Genomic DNA, 23,869 nt, shown 5'->3' on the forward strand with positions numbered 1-23,869 from the left:
TTTTTGGTCAATGGTTAACCTTTGTATGGTTACCAGGCTGATCAGCAGGATACCAGGCTGATCTCAGAAGTGTTGGAGAAAGCTACATAATAATCAGGGGTCAAGTCCTGGGGGAAAAAAGGGGAAAAAAAAGGGGGAAAAAAGTGAGGGAACTCCCACCCAAGATCCACTCCCCCACCAAAAAAAAAAATAATGATACGCTCATATGCATAATTACTAAACTGCATGTTTCTTTTTTCGATCCACGGGATCTTAGTAATCCTTTATGTTACTGGCCGCTTCCTGTATATGGATTCATCGGGTAGTGTGCGGGTATTCCGTCACTTCCTCGAGGAAGTGACGGAATACCCGCACAATACCCGATGAATCCATATACAGGAAGCGGCCAGTAACATAAAGGATTACTAAGGTTCGCCTGCCCCTGACAGTGACTCGAGCTGGGCATCGCCGCTTAGTGAAGGATTGGCTCGGGCGGCTCGGCTGCTCTCGGCTGCTCTCGTCCTGCAAAGGGAACTGCGTTCCTGCTGTGAAAAAAGTGCAGGGACTCCGTTCCCACGCGTTCCCGCAGGACTTGAGCCCTGATAATAATGCCGCCTGAGTTTGAGAAGGTGAAAAGAACAAGGTGTTCTTTGTCAACGTCCTTATACAAGACCCTACAAGTATTTTACAAACAGCTGCAACTATCTCTATCTTCAAAATAGCTCTAGCCTCAGATGCTCATTGAAAAAGGTGCACATTTTATGCCTTGGTAGCAGCTTCATTTTTGAGCTTACCAGAATTTTTCCTTGCTGACTCAACTGTCTGTGTAGTACATAGAACAAGGACATACCTCCCAACTTTTTTGAGATGGGAACGAGGGACACCTATTAGCAATATTATGTAGGCATTGGGTACACCTCCTGTCACACCCCCTTAAAGGAGAATTATATAAATAAAAAAATGGTTAGTTAAACCCAAAAGTGCTTTTTTTACCACTACTATTCCTTTGAAAATTACCGTATTTATCGGCGTATAACACGCACCCCAATTTTAAGAGGGAATTTTCTGGAAAAACACATTTTTTTAATAAACAACTTTGTAGCAATCTAAGCCAGTCTCTGGGGTGTCCCTCAGACTTTCCTGACAGATGGGAGGGGAGGGACAAAGCAGCAGCTCTCATGCATTATGCTGGATCGCAATGGGGTTCAGGCAAAGTAATTGGATGTCCCCAAATAATGAGACTAGATTTCTACAAGAGAGCAGTGTCAATGCTGCAATACACGCCGGCTGATTTATACAATTCATTTGGGCCAGTGGCAAGGATTGGCCGTCCACCTAATAAAACTTAGTGTACAGAGTACACTTACCTCTCAAACATACCTTGGAGGGGAAGGAGGGGGACGAGCGCCCGCCGGAAATCACTGAGCCGTCATCTCCTCTTGGCTCTCACTCGGCTTTCACGTCACAGACGCACAGTCCCGCCTCCGCCATCGGCATTGGACCATCTCCTGTGATAGACAGAACACTGGTCCAATGCTGGTGGCGGAGGCGGGACTGTGCGTGTGTGACAGCCGAGTGAGAGCCGAGAGAAGATGACAGCTCGGTGATTTCTGGCGGGCGCTCGTCCCCCTCCTTCCCCTCCGAGGTATGTGTGAGAGGTACACTAAGTTTTATTAGGTGGACGGCCAATCCTTGCCACTGGCCCAAATGAATTGCATAAATCAGCCGGCGTGTATTGCAGCATTGACACTCTTGTAGAAATCTAGTCTCTCTATCGGCGTATAGCGCGCACCCGTGATTTTCCCCCTATTTTCAGGGGGAAAAAGTGCGCGGTATACGCCGATAAATACGGTACTTTATCAGCAATTTAGAAATTGGATGAAAGGTTTAGCACTGGGAAACCCTTTTTGAAACATAAAAAGTGCATTTTATATACAACTATATGGATCAGACCAAAATGAGGGACACATGAGGAGGAAAGACAGAGAGACATTGCTCCAAATCAGAAACAGTACCTCGAAATCGGGGACAGTTGGGAGCTATGCAAGGAATCCAATAATATTCAAACTGGGTGACAGTCCAGGATGAAGATATTGCTTATATGACCAATGCTGGAGCATGGAGGATACAGAAATTAAGAATGTCATTTGTAGTGCAGATGACAGGGTCTTGGCAATACATAGGAAGATGAACATAAACAAACTAAATTCCTATTGCTGTGTTGATGTCACATGAACAGATCTGTTGACTTGAAGCAAGATATACCTACTGCATGAGACAATAGCATTGCAGAAGTGGATGCAGTGTGCTGCACAGAACCCTTGAAGAACAGCCATGCACATAGGGTAACAGTGTGGAGAATCAGATGAGGAACCTAGGGCCAGATTCAGGTAGAAGTGCGGTGGCGTAACGTATCGTAGATACGTTACACCGCCGCAAGTTTTCATCGCAAGTGCCTGATTCACAGAGCACTTGCAATGAAAACCTACGCCGACGGCCTCCGGCGTAAGCCCGCGTAATTCAAAGGGGCGTATGCCATTTAAATTAGGAGCGCTCCTGCGCCGGACCTACTGCGCATGCTCTCTTTTGAATTACCTGCCGTGCTTTGCGCGAAGTGACGTCATTTTTTCGAACGGCGACGCGCGTAGCGTAATTCCGTTTTCCCGGACGGCTTACGCAAACTACGTGAATTTTTAAATTTCGACGCGGGAACGACGGCCATACTTTATACAGCACATACGTGTGCTGTGTAAAGTTAAGGCACCCAAAATCAACGACTAACTTTGCGACGGGAAACTAGACTAGCGGCTACATAGCGAACGCGAAAAACCGTCATGGATCGCCGTAACTCCTAATTTGCATACCCGACGCTGGTTTACGATGCGAACTCCCCCCAGCGGCGGCCGCGGTACTGCATCCTAAGATCCGACAGTGTAAAACAATTACACCTGTCGGATCTTAGGGATGCATAACTGATTCTATGAAGCAGTCGCATAGATACTCTGAGGCCTAGTACACACGAGAGGATTTATCCGTGGATACGGTCCACCGGACCGTTTCCGCGGATAAATCCTCTCGAGGATTTCCGAGGATTTTGATCCGATGGAGTGTACTCACCATCGGATCGAAATCCGCGCCGAAATCCCATCGCGATGACGTGTCGCGCCGTCGCCGCGATGATGACGCGGCGACGTGCGCGACGCTGTCATATAAGGAATTCCATGCATGCGTCGAATCATTACGACGCATGCGGGGGATTGATTCGGACGGATTGATCCGGTGAGTCTGTACAGACCAGCGGATCAATCCGTTGGGATGGATTCAAGCGGATTGATTTTAAAGCATGTCTTAAATTTTTTAGCCGCTGGAAATCCATCCCAGGGGATAAAAATCCGCGGAAACAGATCCGCTGGATTGTACACACCAGGGGATCTATCCGCTGGAGCCGGTCCGCGGATCAATTCCAGCGGATGGATCCTCTCGTGTGTAGGGGGCCTAGGAGATAAGACGGAGTATCTGAGATACTCCGTCGTATCTCGGCTGTGAATCTGGCCCCTAATATTTTCTTCTAGAGGAACCCTTTGGACTTTATGTCTGCCAATGATCACATTTTTAATCGCGTTTTCCTACAAAAAATATGAGGACAGATGGATGATTTGCTGGCATCAAGCTGCAATTTTGAGGTTTTGAGTGAATCTCACAACTTGCGTTTTGTGGAGATTACAAGGCCGATTGCTGCGCTGCTTTCTAATATGATTTCAGCCTTAATTTCACGTGCACTGACTTCTTGTCTATGTGTTTAATCATGCTAGCACTAATCTGCTGAGCGGATGTTGTGATTGATTCTGTATGTGAACATTTGCTGAACACACACAGGCCAGCTTAGAAACTTTAGATTTTAATAAGTGTGTGTCCTCTGTTCTACAATATGACCCTGTACAAGGGTCTGCGGAAATCTTCTGTCATCTGTATTAAAGGGATAATCAGACAAAATAAAAAGAAAGCATTGCTCTTTCACAATAACCAACCACATACTTGTTTTTTCCTAAAAGTACTAAAAACTGAGAAATCTGAGTGGGACAAGCAAGGACTATATTTGTTTCCAGAATTAAGGTGTGTTTAATGTCACTAACATTATATGAAGTGATATTATCATTATCAACTGCTGGTCTACATTAGGTGGAAGATGTACAAGAGATTTGACTATACAATGTAAATGTCTGGCCAGCTACAATATATAAAGGGTCTCATTTAATACTGTCCCTGGCCATGTGATAAAGCCTTTTTTAAGGATGGAAAGTAAAAACCAAACACACTTCTAAATGAAAAAAAAAAGGTTACTCATCAAACAAAAAAATGAACATACTTCTAAATAAATAGAAAGGTTACGCATCAACAAAAAAAGTGAATACACTTCTAAATACTGTGGGGTAGATTCAGGTAGAATGGCGCTTCTTTGTGCAGGCGTATTTATGTTACGCCGCCGCAACTTTTACAGGCAAGTGCCGTATTCTTAAAAAAAAGTTGCGGCGGCGTAGCGTAAATAGCCCGGCGTAAGCCCGCCTAATTCAAATTCTGAAGAGGTGGGCGTGTGTTATTTAAATCAGGCTTGACCTGACGTGATTGACGTTTTTCCCGAACGGCGCATGCGCCGTCCGTGGAATTTCCCAGTGTGCAAGGACGTCATTGGATTCGACGTGAACGTAAATGATGTCCAGCCCCATTCACGGACGACTTACGCAAACGACGTAACTTTTTAAAATTCGACGCGGGAACGACGGCCATACTTAACATAGGATATGCCTCATATAGCAGGGGTAACTATACGCCGGAAAAAGCCTTACGGAAACGTCGTAAATTTACTGCGTCGGCCGGGCGTACGTTCATGAATTCGCGTATATAGCTGATTTACATATTCTAGGCGTAAATCAGCATACACGCCCCTAGAGGCCCAGCGTAAATATGCAGTTAAGATCCGACGGCGTAAGAGACTTACGTCGGATCTTAGTCAAATCTAGGCGTATCTGATTCTATGAATCAGGCGCATAGATACGACGGGCCGGACTCAAAGATACGATGGCGTATCAGGAGATACGCCGTCGTATCTTCTCTCTGAATCTACCCCTGTATTTATTGGCAAATAATACTCACTTATTTACCCTGAAAATAGAGGGTAAACTGTGCCTGCGTGTTATACGCAGGGGGCTGTGGAAAGTTTTTTTCCTGAAACTTCCTTTTTAAAGTTAGGGTGCGTGTTAGACGCCTGTGCGTGTTATACATCATAAATATGGTAAATAGAAAGGTTGCTCATCAATAAAAAAAGTGAACACACTTCTTAATGAAAAAAAAAAATGTTACTCATCAACCTGGTAACCTTTAAGTTAAAACTGAGTAGTCTACATGACTTCTGTTCTTAGGGCCAGATTCACCAAAGAGATACGACGGCGTATCTCCTGATACTCCGTCGTATCTCCTGATACTCCGTCGTATCTCCTGATACTCCGTCGTATCTCTGTTTCTATCTATGCGACTGATTCATAGAATCAGTTACGCATAGATATCCCTAAGATCCGACAGGTGTAATTGTTTTACACTGTCGGATCTTAGGATGCAGTACCGCGGCCGCCGCTGGGGGAAGTTTGCGTTGTAAACCAGCGTCGGGTATGCAAATTAGGCGTTACGGCGATTCCCGACGGATTTTCGCGTTCGCTACGTCGCTGCTAGTCTAGTTTCCCGTCGCAAAGTTAGTCGTCGTTTGACCTGCCCTAACTTTACTCAGCAATCGTATTGCTGTTTAAAGTATGGCCGTCGTTCCCGCGCCGAAATTAAAAATTTAACGTCGTTTGCGTAACACGTCCGGGAATACGGAAGTACGCTACGCGCGCCACCGTTCGAAAAAATGACGTCACGGCGTGCAAAGCACGACGGGAATTGCGAAACTGAGCATGCGCAGTAGGTCCGGCGCGGGAGCGCGCCTAATTTAAATGGCACACGCCCATTTGAATTGGCCCGCCTTGCGCCGGAGGCTGCCAGCGTAGTTTTCATCGCAAGTGCTTTGTGAATCAGGCACTTGCGATGAAAACTTGCGATACGTTACGCCGCCGCTCACCTACGTGAATCTGGCCCTTATTTCCTATAGGTCTATAATGGATGAGTGGGTTGTTTATAAATGTTCTCCCACACGCATCTCCTGTACTGGGAGAAGCCCAATAGGAGATTATGGGGATTAAACGTTCAGCACAAATTAGGATTTTAGTCATGAGATTCAGGTAAATATAAATCTGGAATAGGAGAGGGTGAGTACTTTTGGTCAGGCTTTTTTTTCTCTTTGTTAAAGTACAATCTCCTTTAGGGAATATATTCTTGAATATCTATGTATAAAAGTAAGTTAAAATGATAAAGATGTATCTAAATATGGACGCCCGCTTTACAGGCATTTGCATTTTTTCCTCTAAACACCCCTCTATGTTATCCTATGGGGGAGATTTACCAAAACTGGTGCGTGCAAAATTTGGTGCAAGTCTGCATAGAAACCAATCAGCTTCCTGGTTTTATTGTCAAAGCTTAAAGTGATTGTAAATGCTCTTTTTTTTTTATAAATAACAAACATGTTATACTTACCTCCTCTGTGCAGTTTTTTTTGCAACGAGCAGCCCCGATCCTCCTCTTCTCGGGTCCCTCTTCACTGCTCCTGGTCCCTCCCTGCTATCGAGTGCCCCCTCAGCCAGCAGCTCTCTATTGGGGGAACCGAGCCGAGTCAAAGCTCTGTGTATCCATTCAGACACGGAGCCCTGACCTGGCCCCACCCCTCTCTCCCCTGATTGGCTGACTGACTTTGATTGACAGCCGTGGAAAAACCTTCTGCCTTTACAACTCCTTTAATTGAACAAGCTGAAGTTAGAAGCTGATTGGCTATCCTGCACAGCTTCACCAGATTCTGAGTGCTGAGGTTTTAGTAAATCTCCCCCCAGGTGTCCAAGCCCACACAGGTGTTCACAGCCATTTAGAGGCAGGAGCGTTTGGAGGCAGAAAAGAACCCCATCACTTGCATGTTCAGAAGATTCGAGTTTGGGCGGAAAATACACCAAACATGCATAAATGCTTGACGCGTTTAGGCACAGTCACTCATTTGCATGTTCATGAATTCTAATAGCTAGAATAAATGAATATTATGTTTAATAGAATACATTAACACCATATGTATTAATGTGGATAAATATACATGAACGTGCATGCAAAACATGGCATTTAAGTGTATTTTTTTAACTGTGTTTTTTCCCCTGTTGCAAAGGGGGGGGTCCTGTGTGCATGGAGTCCTAATACATATAGAAATATCAACACAAAGACAAATCCTAGAAGGCTGATTAACCTCCCTGGCGGTATGATTATTTCAGAAAAAAGATGCTGAAAGCGGTACCATTATTTGCAAGGAAATTTGGCGTTTTATACTGTAGGCCTGTAATTCTTAGGAATAACTCACTTAAATCTGACCAAACAAGAGTCTAGTAGGCATCCCGGGTATGACATTTTTTAAAAAACAAAATTATAAATTATAATATAATAAATAATTATAAATAATTATAACAAATAATAATATAATTATAATAAAAATTATTCAATAATGTAATCAACTCAAAATCACTGAAATTTGCTCAGTTGCAGAATTGTCGCTGTCATTACTTTTATTTTTTTATGACGAATTTCCCCACAAATCGCTATCGCACAATTCTGCAAGTGATTATAATTTATTATCGCTGTTTTCTAGCTGCTCTAAAACCATTTTTGACATAAAGGGACACTTCTGGTTGCTATGGACAATCTACAGTTTGCAGGCAGAAAGAACAGTTTTTATTATATAAAAGTACATGTAGGACACTGGGCAGACCACTAGGGACAAGGGGGGTGTGTATTTTTTACATACAGTACTGTAATCTATAAGATTACAGTATACTGTATGTAAGGTGTTTGTTTACCTTTTTGAATTTGGCGCCGATCTCCGCCCCCGTGCGTCGTAACGTCGCAGGGAACAAAGTTGGGCGGCACACAGAGGCACTGTGTGAATCGGGCGAGCACCCGCTCGCTCACACAGCGCGGTGGCATCGCTGGATCCAGGGACAAGGTAAGTAAACCATGCCTGTGGATTCTGCGAGGCAAGCCCGAGTCTGACTCGGGGTTACCGATCGCAGCACAAAAAAGTAACCCCAAGTCAGACTCGGGAATAACGCCAGGGGGGTTAATATCCATAAGGACACTTTCTATATTTGGAAGCAAAGACAATTGAGCACTGTCCATGATACTTTTTTTATTTGCGCTAACATACGATTTTTCAGAAAAAGCTTTTGGGGTATGTTCCCTTCATCAAGGTCCAAACAGTACTGATTCACACAAGTATGTTTGGAAACTGAAGAGAAAGAGCTGTGCTTTCAGGTTGGTAAGAATACAGGGCCAGATTCTGATACATTTACGTTGCTCCACGGCAGCGTAGCGTATCCCATTTACGTTACACCGCCGCAGGTTTACAGCTTAAGTGCCTGATTCACAAAGCTCTTACCTGTAAACTTGCGGCGGTGTAACGTAAATCTGATCGGCGCAAGGCCGCCTAATTCAAATGGGGCGGGCACCATTTAAATTAGGCGCGTTCCCGCGCCGAACGTACTGCGCATGCTCCGTCGGTAAAATTACCCGACGTGCATTGCGCTAAATGACGTCGCACGGACGTCATTTGTTTAGACGTTAACGTAAATGGCATCCAGCGCCATTCACGGACGACTTACGCAAACTACGTGGGTTTTTAAATTTCGACGCGGGAACGACGGCCATACTTAACATGGCTTAGAACAACTAGGGCTCAGCCCTAATTTTACGACGCGTATCTCGACGGAAACAACGTAAAGTTAGAGCGACGGGTAACGCGGACGTTCGTGGATCGCCGTAACTAGTCATTTGCATATCCTACGCCGACCCCAATGGCCTCGCCACCTAGCGGCCGGCATAGAATGGCATCCTTAAGATCCGACAGTGTAAAACAATTACACCTGATTCTATGAATCAGTCGCATAGTTAAGAAGACCCTAAAACAGAGATACGACGGCGTATCAGGAGATACGCCGTCGTATCTCTTTAGTGAATCTGGGCCACAGAGTATAGGTGGAAAGTAGGAGGATTGGCTCACTGTAATTCACTTTGGCAGACTTTTTGTTTTTGGGTCAGCTGGCTCTCAAATGCTTCATGTAAATCTGACTTGGAAACCTTTCTATGCCTGTCTATAACTGCAGGTCTATGATATGAGCTGAATTTCCCAGATCCACTCCTAGAGATAAATCTGCCATATACTCTTACAGAAAACCCCCTGGAGGATTAAATACTGAAGTCACCACAATACCAGATTTCACTGGCAAGTGCTGCAGACACAATCCCAAATTTCCATGTAGATGAAACTGAGAAGTCATGAGACTTAAGTAGTCACTCATTTGTATATCCATGTTTTTACATAGAGAAGTCAGATTTCAGAAGCAGAGGGCATTTACCATGTAACCTGGAAGCCCCTTTACTGTAAAAAGTAAAGCAGGCAGACGCAGCGTAGGGATGGCCCCGATGTTCGAAATGAATGCAAGTGATCGTTTGCCTGCAGCCAAACTGAACATATGGCTTCTGACATGCGAAAGGCAACAAACAGAAACTGCTATACACATATTCTAAACATTCTACGTATTATTTGTTCACTTTGCACAAATGAGACATCCCCAAAGTGATATTTTCCATACATAGACCCCTGGATGTATTTAAAGATTTCAGACATGCCCTTATGTTCATTCGTAGCTCCAGTGCCTCGTCTTGCCCTACGTGCTGAGAATCCACTTACTTTATGCACACCATCTTTAGAGAACGACAAAAGCATGGTTTCAGAATATGGTGTTGACGTTAAATAAACATCCAGGCATCTACAAGCAAAGGACAATAGAGTAAACCTAGAAGACAATACCTTTTACTAGAAAGGACATTTACACAAAGATAAATTGTGCACCTGTAGTACAAAGCTGTGTCAGTTTGCTAAGTTAAAGACCTCTAAAGCACAAGTTGAACCTGCGTATTTTGGCGCAGACCAACACAAGCGAACAATAGTTGCTTCGGGGGATCTGTCCATCTGTATTGTTTATGATAAATAAAGGAATCTGTTAGATTTATTTAATTCAGTCTGCAGGCTGAACAAAATAGATTTATGTGTGTATGGCCAGCTTTAGTTTAACCACTTCAGCCCCAGAGGATTTGGCTGCCCAATGACTGGGCCATTTTTTGCGATTCGGCACTGCGTCGCTTTAACTGACAATTGAGCGGTCGTGCGACGTGGCTCCCAAACAAAATTGACGTCCTTTTTTTCCCCACAAATAGAGATTTCTTTTGGTGATATTTGATCACCTCTGCGGTTTTTATTTTTTTGCGCTATAAATAAAAAGCATACATTTTGAAAAAAAGCTGTATTTTTGACTTTTTGCTATAATAAATATCCCCCAAAAATATATATAACATAATTTTCACACATAATATCTATTTTTCATCCTTCTTTGCAAATAAAGGCTAGCTGAAGTCAAATACACACAATCACAAATATGAATGTTTCAGTTGGCAAATTATTTCGAATTTTGTACAGTCCCTCTTTTGATATACTCACCCCTACAACATCAGGTTATATAATCCAATATAAATAACACCACAGTTCAGACCTTGGAGGTTTTTTTTTTTTTTACTTTTTGGGAAAATATTAAGTATCACACCACTGGTGAGGTCTGCCCAGAGTTTTCCCATTCTGTATGCCTGCCTTAACCACTTCCGCCCCGGAAGAATTTGCCTCCTTAATGACCAGGCCATTTTATGGCACTGCGTTGCTTTAACTGACAATTGTGTGGTTGTACGATGTTGCACCCAAACAGAATTTACATCCTTTCTTTCCCACAAATTAAGCTTACTTTTGGTGGGATTTGATCACCTCTGCAGCTTTCATTTTTTGAATGACAATTTGAAAAAAAAAAGCAATATTTTTTACTTTTTTTCTATAATAAATATCCTCCAAAAAAGTATAAAAAAAAATTTCTTCCTTAGTTTAGTCCGATATGTATTCTTCTACATATTTTTGGTATAAAAAAAAATCGCAATAAGCGTATATTGATTGGTTTGCGCAAAAGTTATAGCGTCTACAATATAGGGAATAGACTTATGTCCTTTTTATTATAATTATTTTTTTACTAGTTTTGACAGCGATCTGCAATTTTTAACGGGACTGCAACATTGCAGCAGACAGATCAGACACTTTTGACACATTTTTGGGACCATTGACATTTATACAGCGATCAGTGCTTTAAAAATGCATTGATTACTGTGTAAATGTCATTGTCAGAGAAGGGGTTAATACTAGGGGGCGATCAAGGGGTTAAATGTGTTCCCTCGTGAGTGTTTCTAACTGTATGGGGATGTGACTGACTAGAGGAGGAGCCAGGTCGCTGTTCCTACTTAGTAGGAACACATGATCTGTCTCTCCTCTCTTGACAGAATGGGGATGTGTGTGTGTTTACACACACACATCCCCATTCTGGCTCTCGTGCCCGTGATCGCGTGTGGTCGGTGGACATCGTGCCCGCTGGCCATGCGCATCGGGTCCCCCGCCGTGCCCGATATAGCTGTTTAAAGGCCCGACGTACAGCTATGGCGATTTGTGCAGGAGAGCCGAACTACTGCAGTAGAATGACGGCGGCTAGTCGGCTAGTGGTTAATATCCATTGCTGATTATGGGCAACAGGGTCATTTAGTAAATTCTAGTTTTTACCAGACATACCCATAATATAAACATGGAGGGGTTGTTTTACTAAAACTGGAGAGTACAAAATCTGATGCAGCTCTGCATAGAAACCAATCAGCTTCCAGTTTTTTTTGACAAAGCTTATTTGAACAAGTTGAAGTTAGAAGCTGATTGGCTACCATATACAGCTACACCAGATTTTGCACTCTCCAGTTTTAATAAATCAACCCCGGTGTGTTTACATTGTCTTAGCACCCAACCATTGTAGCCTTCCATCTATTAACCAATAGGAAATGGAGAAGCTGGTTAGGTGCTAATAGGGTAATATGGAACATTCCATAAACTTGAACACCATACAAAAATGTGTCCAATAATGCTAATGACAAAAACATATATATTAGTTGCGTTATCATTATAATTTGATAGCTATATGTTAAAAATGTTATAAATAATATTTTGTTCCTATTTGTTTGTTCGGCAAAATCATATAGTGAAAACATTGGTAAATGGGAAAAGCCTTGGACGCAGGGCAAAGAGAAAAAAGCCTAATAACATACAGTAAAACCTTGGTTTGAGAGCGTTTTGCAAGACAAGCAAAATGTTTTAATACATTTTGCCTTGATATACAAGCGACATCTTGATATAAGAGTAGCGTCATGTCGCAACTGAGTATACAAAAGAAGAGAGGAGCCTCTAAGTGTAGCAATATGGTTACATTTAAAGTGGAGGTTCACCCAAAAAGTAAATTTTTAACCTTAGATTGATGCTCATTTTGTCTAGGGGAATCGGGTAGTTTTATTAAAATTGAAGTCGTACTTACCGTTTTAGAGAGCGATCTTCTCCGCCGCTTCCGGGTATGGGCTGCGGGACTGGGCGTTCCTTTTTGATTGACAGTCTTCCGAAGGTCGCATACATCGCGTCACGATTTTTCGAAAGTAGCCGAACGTCGGTGCGCAGACGCTGTATAGAGCCGCACCGACGTTTGGCTTCTTTCGGCTACTCGTGACGCGATGTATGCGACCGTCGGAAGCCTGTCGGAAGCCTGTCAATCAAATAGGAACGCCGAGTCCCGCAGCCCATACCCAGAAGCGGCGGAGAAGATCGCTCTCTAAAACAGTAAGTACTGCTTCGTTTTTAAAAAAACTACCCGATTCCCCTTGGCAAAATGAGCATCAATCTAAGGTTAAAAAATGTTTTTCGGGTGAACTCCCGCTTTAATGAAGGTACAACATTTAGCAACTTATTGCTACACTTAGAGACGCCTCTCTTCTCTTTTTTACCCTGTAAAAAAATGCTTTGATATACAAGTGCTTTGGATTACAAGCATGTTTCTGGAACGAATTATGCTTGCAAAACAAGGTTTTCCTGTAATCGTGTTCAATAAGCATTCTTAATATTTCTAAAGAAGCTAACATTACCCTCATGCCCTCAACTTTTCATAAGCAATGTAGCAAATTTAAACATACTCAAACCATTCAGGTAGTTTATGGGAAACAAGAAAGTAATGACACGTGGAAGTGATTAAAATCTGCAGTGTCAGTGATAGCAATGTTCCAGCGTGGGCACTTGGAAATCGTGTTCAGTCTGTTCTGAAAAATAGCTCACAGGTTCCTCTGGAAGTGAAAATCTGTTGAGCTTCTACAATGGTCAGGAATCAGATCTCCCAACGTTATTGACAAAAGGCCCGCTTGGGTTTGCCCAGCTTACTGAGAAACATGAGAAGAGGAGATCTCACATGTGATAATTAAAGCTTCTTGTGCTCAGCTAAAAAACATTCAGATGTTAAGCAAGAGGGATTGCCACTAGGTATTACATAGTCAGTTTGACTCACTGGGTTTCCTAGTGATTAGATCCAGCTACTCTGTAATAGGAGCTCCACTCAGGTTTCTGGTCAGGGCAGAGTTAGTGTTTTGGGATTCCTTATTAAAAGCTTTCCCTGGGACTTAATTCTGGAATTGATGACTTCCAACACTGGGTTCAATTTAGAGGTCAACTAGTAATTAATAATTTAGTATAGGGAGAGGAAACATACAGGATATGGACTAAACTTCAATCCAAAAAACCCAACAAAGTACATGTCAATGACTTTGAAATAGTAGGGTTGATTTACAAAAGGAGTATAGCACAGTGTTGCCAACCGTCCGTAAAAACGGGCACTCCCCCCCCCCCCCGTTCGTAAATGTCAGTGGTTGCTGGAATGTGCCAGTAAAAATAGCAGAGATTGGTTCGGTTTGGAACTGTGCATGGAGATTGGAGGCAGGGGGCGATTGGAGGCAGGGGGTGATGGTGGCTGCGGTGGCACCACAGAAGGGGATGGAGGCAGGGGGCAATGGATGCAGGGGGAGATTGGAGGCAGGGGGTGTTAGTGGCACCGCAGAGGGGGGGGGTGAAGACAGGGGGCCTGGGGGAGATTGGAGGCAGGGAGAGATTGTGGCACCGCAGAGGGGGGGTGAAGACAGGGGGTGTTGGTGGCAGAGGGGGATGGAGGCAGGGGGGGATGTGACTAAATCATTTGCCCTTATTATATCGAAAATAACAAAAATATGTTTTTTACCTTAATATCTACCTTAAATCACATTGCTATTTGCCTAGCGTACTTGTTTGTAGGCTAAATACTGAAATTTGCACCTAAAAATGGAATTTAGTAACTTTTGTGAAGTGCCAGTAAAAACGTCGCTGCTCCAGTAAATTTCGGTGTGTCGTGCCAGTAAATTTCAATCTGGTAGGTTGGCAACTCTGGTATAGCATGTTTGCTTTGCAAAGTAAATTTTTAGTTGGTTTAGTAAACGAGGTTAAAGTAAAAAAAAGTTATAAAGAAAACCCAGTCATGTGGAAGTATAAAAACAAACACACAAATGAACAAACAGGATTTTGCTTGCACATGCTTGGATAATAGAAGTCAGCACAACTTAGCCTCATTCACTAAGCTAAGTTTTCACTTGGAAAAGGAAACTTTGACTTTGCTTTGTGAATTGGATTAAGCTGTGCTGACTTTGAACCATTCATGTGCAAGCAACATTTTTTTTTTTTTTTAAGTTTTCTTTTGCACACGGTTGAGAATTTTTTTTTGAAAGTGGATTTTCACTTAGCTTTACATCATTCGCTAAGTAAAAAATAAAAATCACATACTCCTTTAGTAAATCAGCCCTATTAAGTCAGAACATGTTTGGTTTCTCCACATTGTTATCCCGAATGCACAAAGAAACACAACTTTTAAAAGGAAAAAAATACAGTATAACTACACAATTAACATATGGATTTGTATTGTTCACAATCTTTAAACATTTTAAAAATATCAGCACAAGCACTTGGTTTATTTTTTAGTGTAATAAAGCCTGAGTTAAAGTACTGATTTCCACATGATAATTACATATCATTTTCGAAAAAAAGGGGAGAGTATCGCCTCTTTTAAAATAGGGGTACAAGAAGTAAAGGGTGTGCCTACATCCCATTGAATATAGAAAATGATACGACCACAATAATTTGACAACTTTTGGCTGCTTGGGGCCAATGAAAGTCAATATTTAGGTCAGGGGTTGGGGGGAGAGGGTTTTTGGGAGGGACTTTTCGTGGCACTGATACAGACAATCTGATAAAAGGTATCGATATTTATTTAACAAAGAAAATACAAATATAATACAAAAGACAATTTAAGAACAATCCCCACATTATACATTATTGACCTCCCCATTCCCTCCTTCTCTCCCCCCTTCTTCCCCCCCCCCCTTCTTTTTCTTTTTTCTTTATTCCCCTCCTTTTCTTTCCCCTCGTTGTCTTTTTTGGTCACTTATACACCTTTTTCACCCCCTGGTGATCCATACCTCAATAATTAACCGACCATCCCCTATACATATTATTTATTCTACTCCTTACCCTAATAGAGCCCATCTAAATAAAATATCCCCCTCCACGCGCCACAGAAGGCTTTTACCAGGCTCCACGTCTGATCATATGACCAACCTGGGTGAGTGCTTTGCTCCACTATATAATACGCTGTTTTGAATTATACAAAATGTATACATATATTGTATATCTTGCTTGTTTATTTATCTGTTTATACATACCTTTTAGAACATAATCTCCTCCTGAAGAAGCGGTAAAACTGCGAAACCGGTCGAGGTCATCGATTCCACTAAGACACAGTCTGTTATTTACTTTCTGATGTATAATGTGGGGATTGTTCTTAAATTGTCTTTTGTATTATATTTGTATTTTCTTTGTTAAATAAATATCGATACCTTTTATCAGATTGTCTGTATCAGTGCCACGAAAAGTCCCTCCCAAAAACCCTCTCCCCCCAACCCCTGACCAAAATATTGACTTTCATTGGCCCCAAGCAGCCAAAAGTTGTCAAATTATTGTGGTCGTATCATTTTCTATACATATCATTTTCGTTGGAATATCTAATGCTCCGTACACACCATCACTTTATGTGATGAAAAAAAAAGACATTTTTAAAAACGTCAATTTAAATGACCGTGTGTGGGGAAAAACGTCGTTTTATGTCTTGTGAAAAACGACAAAAAAAAAATTGAAGCATGCTTCAATTTTATGTGTCGTTTTTTCAAAACGTCGTTTTTTGTTTCACAAAAATTGACCGTGTGTAGCAAAAAACAATGTTTAAAACAACGTTTTTAAACCCGCGCATGCCCAGAAGCTAGTTATGAAGCGAGCTTCAATGGAAAAAAGTGGTGAACGTAACCTCGCTTTGCTAGAGCATTGTGAAAAAACGATGGTGTGTAGGCAACGTCGTTTTTGAAAATTGAAGTTTAAAAAACGTTGTTTTTTACTTCACAGAAAATGTCGTTTTTTTCCATCACATAAAGTGATGGTGTGTACGCGGCATAAGCCAAAGTTTTATGATTTCTGTTAGCTTGGAACCAAATTTAGCAGTTTGTAGTTGATCTAGCAAGCGGTTGCAAATGCTACACACATGGTATTATTCCACACTCTGTAGTTGACACTTTGATCTGTATTATGATTGGTTCTCCAGCACTCACAGAATTTTCCCCTCGGTCCATTTTGCCTAAAAAGAAAATTATACTGTTCATACCAATTTTTTTTAATTTTGTGTGATTTTGTTCATTTTGGTTGCCTTTGCAGTTTAAGCATTAAAAACAACTCATTTCAGCTTTCGAGCCACTATTACTATTACGTATTACACAATTTTTATGTCGATGTCCCAAGGCATGGAATTTTTTTCATTCTCTTGACCCTCAACGTGGAGGCATTGCACTCTTTTACACACTTTTCCAAGACAAACTAACCTTTGTCAAATCTGCTACAGTGAGAACGTGACCTCAAGCAGCAGTTCTCAGATGCTCAGAGCTTAGAGCTCTTGGTTCTTTATATGCTGCAACACATAAGGTCCAACACTGGGAATTGGCTCCAAAAATTGTATCCCGGTGGGATTACATCCCAGTGTGAACACCTTCCTTTTCCTCCATTGGCTCCACTATGTGTTGGCGGTAATGCGGACAAGTGGGATCTCTGTACCATATACTATGGGCAAGTAAATGTCTGACTCGCTTCTGGTGAAAAATGTCTTGTGTTCAGATATTACTGAAATTTCAATTCCCATTACCCCTGCCCTAGTGCTCCCAAACTTAGGAGTGGAGCAATGCCCAAAGGAATTCCGCACCATTCTTACACATGTACTTTTGGCACCCAGAACCATAATCATAAGAAGTTGGAAGCCCCAACGCTCCCCCAATCCTCCAGAAGCACTCTCTTTGGTCAGAACTAACTTCTCCTATGAAAAGGCCTTGCCATTAGTAATAACTCGTACTCTTGCTTCTCAAAAACCTGGCAGCCTTGGAGAGAGTGGATTTCTGGTCACAAATTCTGATACCTAGATTTAGTGTCCACTGGTTTTACGAAGAATATGTTCCAGTTTAGCCACTATATGACAATCCACTGTTTTGTGTAGCATGGATCTGTTCTGTTTACTTTCCCGTTTATTTTGTTTGTTGTATACACGCTTTTATATCTCATGGGGTGCCCAGGCTCCCTAACACATGTGTATATTATTTTCTTTGTATTTGCTATAAATATCTATAAAAACACTCATTAAAAAAAGTCTTAGTAATTTGTACTAAAAGTATAATGTTAGTGTGATGTTAAACAAGTCAAATTCTGTATTAAAAGTGGTATTTTATCTCTTGAGAAACAATAATAATTTTACATTTATCACTGCTTAAACTGGAAAAAATATATTTTTACAAAATATTCACTTTTTTTCATTTTTATAAAATGATAGAACTCTAGCAAAATACCATCACCAAAATAAATCCTTTTAACCCCCCACCCCCCAAATAAACAATACATACAAGTCAACAAATAGGCCCATAATATAATATATTGCCAGATTCATGGCCATTGAAATGTGAAAATGGTTAACTGGTAATATGATATATAATAATAAAAAAGGTATACAGTATAAAAAATATATATATATATATATATATATATATATATATTCATACATACACACAAAAACAAATAACCTGCCAATAGATTCTATAAGAAACAGATAGCTGAGAGAGCCTATGGTTGGAAGTTGCTTTGTAAGACTTTGTGCTTTGGTTGGAAGCAGGGCCGGCCCTACCATGGGACCCAATGGTACCATTGTATCAGGCAGCACTTTCAGGGGGGCAGCAAATTGCCACTCGCCTGCCATCCCATTCCGCCAGCTCCGCTCTCCACTGCACTGTGGGGCTAATTGCCGCCCGACCCCTCCTCCCGTTCTGCTCTCCGCTCCACTGTGGGGCTAATTGCATTAATAGAGCCACAACAGGTCCTTTTTATACTCCTATACATGTAAACAACCATAACAGGTCCTCTTTATACTCCTATATGCATGTATAGAGCCATGATAGGTCCACTTTAGTTATCATGATATCAAATAATGGATGTGGGGGCATTTTGGTGGGTGTAATTTTTTTTGGGAGGGGGGGGGCAGCATTTCATTCTTGGTACCAGGCAGCACAATGTCTTGGGCCGGCACTGGTTGGAAGCTATAACAGTATTTCATTTTCTATGACGCTGACACCTGTGTCGACAAACTAATATGACAGTGGTGGACAAACTAAGGCGGATTTAAGGAGTCACTCTATCCAACCCAGGAGACAGCGAAGAGTTTAAAGAACCGAGAAAATTGTGCTTTTATTGATAATAATCTGAAAAAGCTACAGAGAATTAGTTACCGACTGTACTTTTTTTTAGACTCATTGGCCGTCTTATTGGCGTTTGCCTAGCCATATTTTATAAAATAATTCTTATTCTCAACCTTGCAATATTCAGGGTGCTCAGTTGAATTATTGCACATGCTCTTATCTTCCAATGAATTATGAGACAAAATTATACACCAGCTGCTCTGTAATCCCCAATGACACAAAACAGTTCCTGGAATCTAGCCTCTGTCCCTGCACATCCTATCCACTGACCTGCAGCTGACCACTCATCCATGGTAGGAGGGTCCTCATGGTCAACAGGCATCTTGTCATCCATCCTCAGCCTCCAACAGATTGAGTCACAACTGGAGATCAGTGACTTTCCTTTTTTAGGGCTTTATGAAAAGTAAACAGTTGTCACCCTTCACGTATCTTCATCCCCAGAACGAGTCCCCACCCTCCAGATGAACTGCACAAATCATCGGCAGAACCTGGAAGTGCAAGGAACAGCAGCAAGCATGGGTGCAAAGAATCCTGTGTCAGGGACTTGTGTAATAAAGGGATGAGAACTGTCAAAGAACTGTATTCAGCAAGTGACAGTGAAGCGACAAAGCATAGTCTTGCTGTGACACACAGTCCCAAAATGATATGCTATGAGCACCACCTTGTTCGGAAGGACAGCTGCTTTCTAGTCTGTGACTAATATATTCAACAAGTTCCACTCATCAAAAAATGAATAAAGACAGATTGTTGCTGAGTTAGTCGTTTCATGTCCATCTAAGATACCTTGTGTATCTTCTCTCTCTCAAATGGATAATCTTCCCTTCTGTTGGTGGTAGGGCTTGTCACCATTCCCTTCAGGCTTCTTCTACATTTCTCCTTTTCCTCTCTGACTCTTTCTCTTCCCCTATGCCTGCTCTCACTCTATTCACTTTTCAAAGTGCTCAGCAGAATCTTTATGGTTGGGAGGGGGTGAGAGGGAGACGCTCTGTGTCACTGGCAGTGAGATACGCAGCCTTTACTGCCACTACTCTGATAAATATTTAGACAGGACCCCAACGAGACAATCTTCTCTAAACATTATTCTCTTTGTTTGCTTTACTACAAGCTCATCGCTTTGCCCCATAGTAAAAATCTCTAAGCAGGATGCAATATCCTCAGTTTGGCAAATTCTTAGGTCTCGTATATATTGAAACAGTTCACGAAACTAAGTGAAATTCTTGCCTTCACTTCTGATGCACTTCTTCAGGGGTGTTTCAGCTATTACACCAGCAAAAAAGAAGAAAAGGTCTGGCTCTACCAGTGACACACCTCCATCCCTATATTATATACAACAACACAAAATGTAGCCCATGGGCTATTACACCCGTGCAAGGATAACCATGGAGGAGCACGTTTGTTATTGATCCTCCAAAAATCTGACAAATTGTCAGGACAGTTGGTCATTATACCGTATATTCTCGAGTATAAGCCCAGTTTTTCAGCAATTTTTTTGTGCTAAAAGTTCCCCCTCGGCTTATACTGGGTCACCTTTTTGCACTTGATCTCCTAGACTTTGGGGACCCGGTACTGGTCCACATGTAGCCCCACTCTTCCTCTACAAGTGTGCAAAGTTTGTTGTCCGGGGGACCTATGGTCGGGGAGCACCGATTTTTCAAAGCCAGGTATCCCTTCCATAGACTCCCATGTTAAACGGTCATTTCTCCAGTGATTTTGGGGACCCGACATCCGCCGGTCGTAGATCTCCTGGACCCGGAACTTGGCACACATGTAATAACCATAGAGGAGCACATTTGTTATTGATCCTCCAAAAACCTGACAAATTGTCAGGACAGTTGGTCAATATACCGTATATACTCGAGTATATGTGTGGTGAGTGAATTGCGCTCCCCTTCTTTTTCCCTTTATTTATCATCACCTGTTTCTAGGTACTGATTAGATTATTGATCGTCAATACATGTGGTATTGACGATCAATAATCTAATCAGTACCTAGAAACAGGTGGTGATAAATAAAGGGAAAAAGAAGGGGAGCGCAATTCACTTACCACACATATTTCTTAAAGGACCAGACACCAATAGGTGCCCTGACCCTCTCTTCTTTGATTGCAGCACACCCAATATAATAACATAATATAATATATTTTCACTTGCGCCAGCAATATCTTTACTGTTTTTATTTTTTTCACTGGTATACTCGAGTATAAGCCGAGTTTTTCAGCACATTTTTTTGTGCTAAAAATGCCCCCCATGGCTTATAATCGAGTCAACTTTTTGCGCCTGACCTCCCGGACTTTGGGGACCCCGTACTGGCCCACATGTAGCCCCACTCTTCCTCTACAAGTGTGCAAAGTTTGTTGTCTGGGAGACCTACGGCTGGGGAGCACTGATTTTTCAAAGCAGGGCACCCCTTTCCACAGACTCCCATGTTAAACGTCAGTCTAGTCATGGACACAGTGTGGCATGGGCACAGTGAGGCATGGGCACAGTGAGGCATGGACACAGTGAGGCATGGACACAGTGAGGCATGCACATGGACACAGTGAGGCAAAGTGAGGCACAGTAAGGCATGCAGATGGACACCCTAGGCTTATACTTGAGGCAATACGTTTTCCCATTTTTTTGTGGAAAAATTAGGTGTCTGGGCTTATATTCGGGTCAGCTTATACGCGAGTATATACAGTATGTTCAAAAAGAGTTGCAAACCAACTAAACAGGTTTTCCCAATAATATAGAACATATTTGAGTTGTCAAAAATAAGGGATGTAATCAATGCGAATGATGGCACAGACCTCATTAGTACATACAATTGGAATGAAAAATGTATTTCATGAAAAATGTTCAAATTTATAAGCAATATTGTGCATTCCCGCTCCTGCTGCTCTCCCCCAGTCCCCCCTCCCTGTAACAGCGGGCCAGGGATCTTCTCTCTGCATCCACTGTCACAATTTGAAAAGAGCACAGCCGTCCGCGGCTTCAGACACACAGCTGCATCATTCATGGAAGGGCAGCTTAAAAATAATGGAAAAGGTACAAAACTATTTAAAGAAAATGATATTTAAAAATAAGGGGGATGGGGTCCTGTATTGTTCAGGACCTAGTTACATTTTAGCCTGGAACTCCACTTTAACAGAGAAGTGTGGGAATTGAAAATAATAAACATACAGTACATACCTACCTACCTGCTGCAGCATCATTTAGATGCTGCAAGCTGTCCCTCGCCGCCTACAAGCCCAAGAACTAAGTAATCACATGGCCGATGATTGCTCAGTTCTCAGGTCCACTCCGAGCACCGAATGGTGACTGCCAGTCACTTGCTCTCCGCTCTGCCCCTCCAGCTGTCTCAGCGGTGCAGTTTATTGTTGTGATGCTCTCAAAGTCTGGAGTAACTCTGTGAAGTCAGCGGACAGTGGGCTTTAGCCCGCTATGAGCTGAATCTGGGTCATAGAAGTGCAAAAATAAGCGCACTTCAGTGACCCACATGAGGAGTATGATCAAACAAGCTTTGGCCATACTTCTCTTTTATTAATTCAGATGAGAGCACAAGCACTTGTGACAGTTATCATTCACATGTCTTGAATGTAGCTATTTTGAAAAGCAGTTAAATCAGTGGGCTTAGTTCCGCTTTAACCAAGTTGACTTTTTAAAAATGTGTTCTACTAAAAGCTAGCTTAAAGTATTAAACGCAAAAGCAAAGATTTATTAACCAAAGTCCTACCCCACCACTGGTCATATTTGGGGCTCCTAGGGCCTACGGGTCCGGAGATACGGGGCTCCTTGTGCAGCCTGTCAGAAGCTACATACATGGCGCCAAACTTCAGTACTTAAAAATATACATAGGCGACACTTTAACATTTTTTACAGGTTACATGTTTAGAGTTACAGAGGAGGTCTAGTGCTAGAATTATTGCTCTTGCTTGTAACCTGTGTGTATCTGGCTCTGATACTAGCCAGTGCCTCACCAGCCACTGACCTCACCATTTGCCCTTGGACTATTGCACAACATAACTGAACCAAAACTTGCAGCAGACTTGCAGATTGTTTGCAAAGAAAGTTGATCTGGAATCATGCAATGCGGACTTACTGCAATTGTGCAACACATTTGTAAAGCCTGGCAGATCTAGCGATAGCTTAGCAAGTAATTTTCAAACTTGCAACTCAATTGCTTGCTACCTACTGTAGGTTATGCAAAATCAGAGGTGCCCAAATTTTTTAATTGGCAAGTCTGTATATGCTGTAAGCTTGTGTCTATGGAGGACCAGTTAGCTAATGCGGTATAAAAATGATTTGTATGACTTCATCTGCTATCCCTAAAATAACTGTTTTTGTACTGCCAGTCGAGGAGATATTCAAAATATCTTACATTTAAAGAAGCCTTTGCTGTACTTCGTTGTACATTATTGAATGTTTGGTTTTCTTTTGGATAAATTCACTCTAACAAGACTGGTTTTACTGTTTCCAAGGCACATAGCCTTAAAGCGGAGGTCCGTCCTAAAAAAAGAAATAAAAAAACAGCAGCTGCACATATGGCAGCTGCTGGCTTTTAATAATAAGACACTTACCTGTTCTGGAGTCCAACGATGTCGGCACCACAGCCAATGTTTCCATCAGCTGTCGGGTGCTGCCTTTGCCATTGCAGGTAAAGGTACCCGGCAGTGTAGCCTTTTGGCTTCACGCCGGAAACCCTACTACGCATGCGCGAGGCCCGCGCCTCTCTCCTACTGGCCTGGCGTGAGGGGGAGGAGGAGGGAGCCCTAGCCGTGATGTCAATATCCGCGGCAGAGGCTCCCGGAAGTGGGAAAGGTAAGGGGAAAGGGGGGGGAATCAAATGAGTAGAAGTTCCACTTTTGGGTGGAACTCCACTTTAACGAGGAGGTCCAGCCTCTCCACAAAAAAATGTATAAATACTGCAGCTGCTGACTTTTAAT

At 42.3% G+C, this 23,869-nt stretch overlaps 1 protein-coding gene across 4 annotated transcripts in view; it reads right to left on the reverse strand.

Moving 5' to 3' along the window:
- The window catches only part of ANO1 (anoctamin 1), a 231,002-nt gene extending 211,160 nt beyond the window's left edge, over nt 1–19,842 (reverse strand). For 2 of the 4 annotated variants that reach the window (XM_040328142.1, XM_040328141.1), the window contains exon 1: nt 19,216–19,842. In XM_040328142.1, coding sequence (XP_040184076.1) covers nt 19,216–19,279 — 64 coding nt within the window. In that variant the 5' untranslated portion in view covers nt 19,280–19,842. The remainder of the gene's footprint in view (nt 1–19,215) is intronic. The other 2 variants (XM_040328144.1, XM_040328143.1) reach the window with 1 other exon arrangement.
- Nucleotides 19,843–23,869: the final 4,027 nt, after the last annotated feature.

The sequence above is a fragment of the Rana temporaria genome, chromosome 11 (genome assembly GCF_905171775.1).
Source record: "Rana temporaria chromosome 11, aRanTem1.1, whole genome shotgun sequence".
Lineage (NCBI taxonomy): Eukaryota > Metazoa > Chordata > Amphibia > Anura > Ranidae > Rana > Rana temporaria.